General features: G+C 29.8%; 1 protein-coding gene across 1 annotated transcript; it reads right to left on the minus strand.

Annotated features, from left to right (window-relative positions):
- Nucleotides 1-3074: 3074 nt before the first annotated feature.
- Nucleotides 3075-5799, minus strand: LOC131643735 (aquaporin PIP2-2-like). The gene is made up of 4 exons (XM_058914035.1): nucleotides 5396-5799; nucleotides 4988-5283; nucleotides 3537-3677; nucleotides 3075-3448 (listed from the first exon to the last, which is right to left on the minus strand). Exons 1-4 carry the CDS (start codon nucleotides 5700-5702, stop codon nucleotides 3329-3331), a joined length of 864 nt encoding a protein of 287 aa, XP_058770018.1. The 5' UTR covers nucleotides 5703-5799; the 3' UTR covers nucleotides 3075-3328.
- Between the last annotated feature and the right edge of the window lie 3587 nt (nucleotides 5800-9386).

The following is a 9386-nucleotide window of genomic DNA, read 5'->3' on the forward strand; positions in this document are numbered from 1 at the left end:
ACTTTTTGTCATGTAGTCAAACCAATCATTGATAAAATGATACTCAATGTTGCTTTATCAAAATCATGGTGTCTTTATCAATTAGATGTCACGAACTCATTTTTGCATGGTAGTCTTGATGAAACTATCTACTTGCATCAACCACCAATTTTCAAGATCCTAAATATCCTGATTATGTATGCTTGCTCAAGAAGTCACTCTATAGAATTAAGCACCATATGCTTGGTATTTGCGATTTACTGATTATTTAGTTCCCTTGGGTTTCTCTTACAGCATCTCTAATCATTTCTTATTCATATACCGTGGAGGTAATGATAACTTATATCCTTCTCTATCTGGATGACATCATTCTTGCTGCCTCCTTATATTCCCTTTGACAATCTTTCATGACTAAACTTGGCTCCCAATTTGTTATGAAGACTTTAGGTCCTCTTAGTTACTTTCTTTGTATTTCTGTTACCGGATACACATGAGGTATGTTTTGTGACAAAAGAAATATGTTGAGAAAATTATTGAGCACTTAGGTATGTCTTGTTGCAAACCATATGCTACACTGATGGACACATAAGCCAAACTAAGTGGGTCTTTTGGAAAATCATATCATGATCCCACTAGGTACCATAGTCTTGCTGAAGCACTTCAATACTTGACTTTTACAATACTGGATATCACTTATGTTGTGTAGAAAGTGTGTTTTTTATGCATGATTTGAAAACACAACATTTTCTGCCTTAAGTGCATCATTCAATATATTTAGGACACTCTTGATTTCAGTCTACATTTATATCATTCCTCCATATACTAATATCGACTAAGGTGGATGTCCAGACACGAAAAGGTCCATATTTGGGTATTGTATATATCTTCAGACAACCTCGTCTCTTGGTTTGCAACGACAACCTACTTTGTCTCGTTCTAGTGGTGAATATGAATATCGTGGATTCGCTAATGTAGTATGAGACATGTTGACTTAGGACTCTTTTTGTAAAACTATATTGTCATGTCTCGAAGGTCATGTTAGTCTACTGTGTTAACGTAAGCGTCATGTATCTCTCTAACAATCATGATTAACATCAACAGATTAAGTATATTGAGATGGATATTCACTTTGTGCGTGAGAAAGTTACTTGTGGCCAAGTTCGTGTGTTACATGTTTCTTCATTATACCAAACAGATAACATCTTCACTAAGCGTCTTCCACAAAATCTCTTTGATAATTTTCATCTTAATCTCAATATATCATGACTTGTGACTAAGAGAGTATATTAGAATATATAAACATCTTTTATATTTAATATATATTTGTTAGCTGGTAAACTCGACACCACGTTGTTACTAATGAATAGAGGTTGAGAAAGCCGTAAGCCTTCGACACGGTTTAACTTGTCTCTTCAGTATTCGTCGAGGTCGTCTTTATAAAGAAAGATGATAGACACAGACTTAGAAATATTTTCTAAGTTATTTACTCTAGTTCCACGAAAGGGATTACTTCGACAAAGAAGTTAAGTCGGAGCGAAAGCATAACTGTTATTTGTCCTGATCTATTGTACTTGGAGACACGTAGAGTTTCAGGGCAAGAAAGAGGCATGCATGGCGCAACGTGGCGAGCTCTAGTCGAAAGACTGTTAGAAACGGTTGCATCAATTTAGTATATATATATATATATATATATATATATATATATATATATATATATATATATATATATATATATATATATATATATATATATATATATATATATATATATATATATATAGGGATCTTAATGTATAGATTTGGGGTGTTCATTTTGTACAAAATCTCATTAAATTCACTCAAAGTACTTGTGTGTGAGAAACGAGTCATTCTGAAAATGTACGTATAGATACACCATTTTCATTCCATTTACAGTTTTATACAACTCTAACTTTTCCAGAATCTTTAAAGTTCGTGTCATTTACATTATTGCAATTTATTTTACAATTGCTTTTACTTTATTTTACTCTTTGTACATGTCATTACGTTATTTTAAGGATTTATATGAATCAAACAAACTATGTTCATAGTTTGTGTCGAAGTGTTCTTCATTATAAACGAAACATATCAAACATAAAGAACATGTCCTAGGATCAATCTAGTCGATCATGTGAGTAACCAAAAATTTAGTATTTTTGAAGGACTACCGATTGTTTATCAATTTTTACGGTAAACAATATTCACTTAAATTTATTTAACAAATTAATTTCAAAAAATTACCATTGCAATTTAATTATATTTTAATAGTCAATATATTTTCGTATATTTATACATAATTATGCAATTAAATATGCAAGCCAAAATATTCTCTTACAAGTGGTGGTCCATGGCTCCATGCTAACAACTTCCTAAAGTCACGCTTTAAAAGTAAATATCAACCACTTACCAAACAACTTTTGAGGAAAATAAGATAACAGTAAAACTAGCCATTACAATTTACACCGATGTGGCCACTTGGCTTAGCATGGACACACATTAAAAATTATGTCAATTCGATTTTTAAACTGTACACTTACAAAGTGTTACACCAACAAAAAAAAATTTAAACAAAATTACTATATTGTTGTGTTTAATCTCATAATTAAGAAACTACCTTATTTGTCGAGAACTAAAACAACATTTTGCAACCACTCATAACACCAAATTAAAAAAAAAAAAAATCACTTTAAAACCATAGCCAAATATTTCATACATCACACATAATTTCAGATATAGCAATAAATCTATAAAAATCAATCTTCTTCGTTACTTTTTCTTGTTCATGCAAGACGTATTAATTGTACTATTGTTTTCTAGTTCCAAATATCATAAAGTTTTACTAATAAATCTTGTATTTCTCTGAGAGAGATTAATACCATTACCCAGTACCAGGTACATTGCAGTAATATGACTAGACTTAACACTACCCTGAAGCATTTCTTCCTTTTCAGAAAGTAGTGTACTTGTCCCTGCACTATATAAACATAACTTCACATTTAATAATACATAATTTCATATGTAACATTAATGCATTATACACATTTCTTTCCCAATTAAATTATGATTAAATAGATAAGTTAAACTTGAAATATTTTTCCATAAATATATAATGAGTACAAAGGATGACAGAAGAGAATAACTTAAAAAAAGAAAAAGATGACACACTAAAGAGAATACAGAGGAAAGTGTAAAAAGGCTCCCTCTGTAACGAAAGAGACTTTTTAACCTAACACTTATCCACAAATCTTGATTACACAATAGAGAATGAGGTTGCAAACTTGCAAAATACAAAGCAAATGGTATCAATTACTTCATCTCTTCCCATTAACACTCAATTAGCATTGCTACTCCTGAATGATCCAAGAGCTTTAGCAGCACCTGCTCTTAAGATGAATTGATGGTAGAACGCTGCAATGGCTGCTCCAACAAATGGTCCAACCCAAAATATCCACTGAACACACAACAAAAATATGTTAGAATTTGCCGCGAATTTGGCAGAATGACGCGACTCGTAACAAAAATATGGAAAGGAAACTCACATGGTCATTCCAGATCTTTTCTTGGTTGAAGATAACAGCAGAACCAAGGCTTCTAGCGGGATTAATGCCGGTTCCGGTGACCGGGATGGTTGCCAAATGAACCATGAATACAGCAAAGCCAATGGGAAGTGGAGCCAAAACCTTCACATACATAGAAAAAACAAATATACCAATTGAATTAAAGTAGATACAAACATATTCCAAACACATGAATCCAAATGAGTAGAAAAATACAAATTATGTGACAAAAACTAATGGAGTTGGGACAGATGGGACATGCATGCATGTGAAAAGCCCATGATTTTATTCTTTATTTATTAGAAGAATCTAGTAAAAAGTATTTCAAGGTATAATGTATGAACCAAAAAACTGATATGGACATATCAAGAATAAAGGTTGAAACTGGAAATTCCATTTTGATTTTGCCAGCTTTGTAGGACAATGACATAGAACACATTAATCTCAAACTTAACACATAATTTTGTTTTCAAGGAAACAATTAGAATCCACTTTTTGCAAGATTGGATAATATGGAATTCAACCACTGCCATAAACTCTACAAGGTAATGGGGACCAGATACTCCACAAACGCATGCTTGTGTTATATTGTCATTAACAACATCATTTCATTTGGAAATTATTGTGGTGAATGAAAGGAAAAAGTTAGCTTTACTTTACCACCCTAGAGTGTCTAGGTGAACCAAAAGATGTAAGTAACCACTGAGAAATTAATTATGACTTTAAGATTTTGGGAAAACTTAAAATCAAAGATGTTGACTATAAGAAGCCAAGCAAAAGAGTAGGTAAAAAATCATAAACATTGAATATTACCCTATATTTTAGGCTACTATTACTTTAAAAAAACACTATTTTATTTTCTTTGCTCAGAAGCAATTTCAAGATCATTGTCTTGAAAAGTAATTATTTAAAAAAACAACCAAAGTACAAAAAAGCAAGCCAGCTCAAACTTATTAATATAATGTAAATATAATCATATTCATATGTATGTTTTTTATGTGTATAAATCATATATGAATATGATTTGATTTTCTCATGTGTGATAAGAGATTAATTAAATTTAACACACCTAAAAACTAAGAGGGATGCATTTCAACCAAAATACTCCAAAAAGAAATGTATATCAAACTTGTTAATTCGGTTTTAAGTAACGGTCGCAATTGGGGTCGTAGTGGTATTGCAGTCGCCTACAGGCTTTTGTGATATTAACCATAATTTATTCTTTATTATAAAAATAGTGAATATCAATATCAATATCAGCAGTCTTAATACTATTTTGTCACAGTCATTTTCGAAATTTTCAACACAACTCAGGCAACTACATCATATACTCTACACAGTTATACCAAATTCATGTGTGCATTTTAAAACAAATCCACAAAAAAGGCATATAATACAGAAAAACTAGAACCAGAAATGAATTGAAAACATACCGGAACATGAGAATCTCTAGCACTTCTCTTAGGATCAGTAGCAGAGAAAACAGTGTATACCAAAACAAAAGTCCCAACAATCTCAGCACCTAATCCAACACTAGTACTATAACCCTCATGGAGAAAATTAGCTCCACCACCATACCTATCAAAGTAAGCACTTTGAAAAGCCTTAACCAACCCAACTCCACAAATAGCCCCCAAACTCTGAGCCACCATGTACATAACTGCTCTCACCAAAGACACCTTACGAGCCAATAATAGCCCAAATGTCACTGCTGGATTAATGTGACCCCCTACAATAATACATTCAACTCAAATAAACATTTTTTCAAACACCAAAAAAATGCAAAAAATATAAACCATATACAATGAAGCAAAACCAAAGAGATCTGAAGAAAACCAAACCTGAAATTCCAGCAGTGCAGTAAACAAGAACAAAGATCATGCCACCAAAAGCCCAAGCAATTCCAAGAATACCAACACCACCACACTCATCACCACCAGCTTTAACATCAGTTTGGATACTGTAACCAATCACGGTCAAAACAGTAACGTAAAGGAAAAGTAAAGTTGCAATGAACTCAGCAATAAGGGCCCTGTAAAAGGACCATTTTGTGAGTTCTTCAGCGTCAATGAGTGGTGCTGGAGGAGGGTCATGGTAGTCTTTGTTGGAGAAAGAGCCACGTTCAGCAACTTCAACGTCTTTTGCCATTGGGATTATTACCCTTTTGGAAAAACACAGTCAAGCAAGAATGGAAGTTGTTGGAGAAGACAGAGAAGAGAGAAAGGAAGAAACTTTGATGATGGGGAAGTGTGGAGAAGAGGGGTATATATGGACAATGGTTGAGGTCACCAAATATAGAACTTTTTTTTTTAAAAAAAATTTATTTCTTAAAAGTTAATTATATCCGCTTAATTAAAGATTCTAATTCGAACTCAACTCTAAATACGCATTAATTTTTTAATAGAAGTTTTGTTGTCTATAATCCCTTAGAGAGGGGTGATGTAGGATCGATTTTGATTCAAAATCACCCTTCCAAATCATTCTTGTTTCTCTATTAGTTAAATAAGTGATTTTCACATATATTGTGTTTTTTTTTGTGATTTCGTCATTTTAGTGTGTCGTTGTTTATTTTGATTTTCCGTCTTTGTGCGGTGTATTTTGTTTTTCTGTCTTTATGCGCAGTGTTCATTTGTTTCAGGTTGACAGATGAGTTTCGTTTAATGCAGATCCTATCTATGACTTTGGTGTCATTAACGCTACAGATCTGGAGACATGAATATTTCAGAAATTTCAATATAGTCATAGTTATATTCGTAGGCATATGCAATTTGCCGTTTTATGCTATTAATATGGATGTTGTGAGTTTGTTTACAAATTCATCCTTTTTGTTTTTGGCGATTCTTAATTTGCATTGCAACAATGTACTCTATCGATTGGAATGAATGAATATTTTATTTAGTCAAAAAAAAATTGTCGTCTATTAAATTTCACATTTATTCGAGTGCCAGAGAAATTAGATGTCCTGATTCATATTCAATTTTAGATATACAATAATGTTAAATTGTTTTACTAAAAATTTTAGCGTCTTTAATATTTTTCTTTAATTCGAGAGATTAATCTTTACTGTTAAGCTGATGATAATTGGGTTATAGATTTTGTTATACAAAAATACATATATTTGGGTTTGATTTTGGTATTTGCTTTCACTTTCACCGACCCTTAACATCCACCACACATTGTCACACATAGCACCACCTCCCCACCCACACTGACTTCTTTTTCAATTTCATCATTTTGTCATTTTATTGTGACTTCGGAATCTACATGAATAAGCTAGTTACTTTGCCTTTCCATCACGGATTTAGTTTAAAGAATATTTCTACAAACTTCTACAACTTGTGGATTATTTTACCACATGAATCTTTTTATTTAGTTGTCTTTATGTGTTTGTTAACACATGTTTAAAAAAATGGATTTTTTCTTTGTATTTTTGAAAATAGATTTTCCAAAATCGTTTTTCAAAATATTATAAGTTTTTTTATATTCGTTTTTTTTAAAATGAAACACTAATTTTGACATCCTAAAACATAAACATAGATTATTGAAGACCAAAACTTTGTCAAAATCATAACTTTTTCAAAAAGTTGTATTTCAAAAATGATTTTTGTGAAAATCTATTTGAAATAGCTTCAAAATTAAGTGATTTTTTGAAATTTTGATATCCAATTTTTTTACCCATAACTAGATGAAATACCTAAAATCACATTTTAAAAATAACTATTTAAACAAAATTTTCATTTGAAACTTTTATAAAAAGTTTCTTTGTAAAATTTTTTTTCACAAAATCTTGTAACACTATAAAAATCATTTTTAAAAAAAGCCAAAACAAACGGGCCTTAAATGTTGTTTAGAATCTTATAAACTAGTTGCAATGACCTTATTTTTAACAGATATTGATCTCAAAGACTTGATTTGACTATATGTATAGTGGTGATAAAAAAACTATATGGTGACTAATTTTTGAATAATTTAGAGGAAATTATTTAGTAACTAAGTTCTGTTGGATATCAAATAGACAAGTTATTAATTTATAATAACTAAATGTAAAAAAAATCAAGACATTAAATACTTGTACATCTGTTATTAAAAAAAAAATTAGTAAAAATATAAGTATATCACAAGAGAATTTTTCAAAAGTTGTCAATTTGATGGAGACAAAATAAATTTAATTTATAAAAATTACATGATATTTAATAAGTTATTGATGATAAATTTTTTAAAGGATCAAAGCATGAAGAAAAAAAATCCAGTCAAAATTTTTTTTACAGAATTTTTTCAAAATCATCAATTTAACAAGGGATCAAAATAGATATTAATCATTTTATTATAATGTAAAAGGCGTGTGACTCATCTCTCTACTCTACTCATTAATTGCAATTTGCATCTAGAATAATTGTTTATCCAGACTTAATTTTGGAAAAAAAAATAGTTGTGTTCCTCAAATTAACCACCATAAGTTCGTGAACCAAGTAAAAGTTCAAGACACGTAAATTACATAAATAGAACTTATATATGGAAGAAGAAAAATTTATTCCCGTGACGTAAATTGAAGAGCTTGGGGACACTATGTTTTTGGAAATATTGCCATATCATTCCCTATTATTTCATTCAAATAATTACAAAACAACACGCATGGTGACAGATTTGGATTTTATGTAATGTTGAGGGAAACCAAAAAAAAATACTGTGAGAAAATGAGTTGCCATGCATTATTTAAGTTTTTCCTTCCACTACCATGTTCGTGCTTGTATAACAAAACAGATGATGATTTTTTCACCAAACTACCACCTTTATTTATCTAAATATTAAACTATTACTATTTTTAAAAATTAAAATATTATTCATTTAAATAAAAAAAAACAATTATAGTAGACTCAATAGAAGAAATAGTAGACCCTTCTCCACTTTACTTGCACCCACCCACCAAATGAAATGGCGGGTCTTCGATCTTCCTATTAAGATTTTTTCTTATATTTTATTATAATTAATTTAATTTAATTTAATTTATTTTATTTAAATAAATAGATTATTTTTATAATAATAAGTAATATATTTTTCAGTTTCATAAATAAATAAGTAAATTTTAATTTCTTTTATTTAAACTAATATTTAATTATCTATTTTATTTAATTTATTATATTAATTTATTGGTTAAATAAATTTTTACATCACATTTAAATAATTTTTAAAGAATTATTGTAAATTAAATAATATTTAATAACAATGAAATTGGCAGTTATAACTTTTTATTATTTAAGTACAAATTATTAGTGATTGATTTAATTTTACTATAATGGGCCTGCCAATTGTATAAGTGAATTCAAGTGAGTAATTATATAAATTAAGGAGTTTTGTAAATCATTTCCTTGCACCTCATTCCATTTTCTTCTCCAAGTTTTTTCAATTTTTTTAATATGGGTTTTATTGGAAATTTTTTTTTTTTTGCAAACCTCCTCTAAGATCGAGTTTGAGGTTCATTGGAATTTCGACCGGGTAAAGAAGGGAAGAGTTGAACGCATGGGAAAGAATTGTTAGAAGAATATATAGGTTTGTTTCGTAAATATCAATTGTGGATGATATCCCATATTACTGGAAATCGGCTAAACATAATTTAGATTTGGATTCTATGTTGATGGACGCTATAGTAAATGGTGATGAAAGTGTTTTGATATATGCAGTATATTAAGTCATTTAAGTAGTTTTATGATTTGAATTTATTATTTGTTTTGATTCTTTGTTGTGTTGTAATCTGAAGTTGTTATTTGTATAATATAACATGTGCAAGTTAACATCAAAATAAATATATAATTAGTATTGGTTCCAACATTTGGA

The sequence above is a fragment of the Vicia villosa genome, linkage group LG1 (genome assembly GCF_029867415.1).
Source record: "Vicia villosa cultivar HV-30 ecotype Madison, WI linkage group LG1, Vvil1.0, whole genome shotgun sequence".
Classification (NCBI taxonomy): domain Eukaryota; kingdom Viridiplantae; phylum Streptophyta; class Magnoliopsida; order Fabales; family Fabaceae; genus Vicia; species Vicia villosa.

Coding starts and splice junctions, on each gene's coding strand:
- LOC131643735 (XM_058914035.1), bottom strand. CDS start 5,702: ATGGCAAAAGACGTTGAAGTTGCTGAACGTGGCTCTTTCTCCAACAAA. Junction 5,284..5,395: donor CTGCACTGCTGGAATTTCAG/GTTTGGTTTTCT, acceptor GTATTATTGTAG/GGGGTCACATTAATCCAGCA. Junction 3,678..4,987: donor CTAGAGATTCTCATGTTCCG/GTATGTTTTCAA, acceptor ATGTATGTGAAG/GTTTTGGCTCCACTTCCCAT.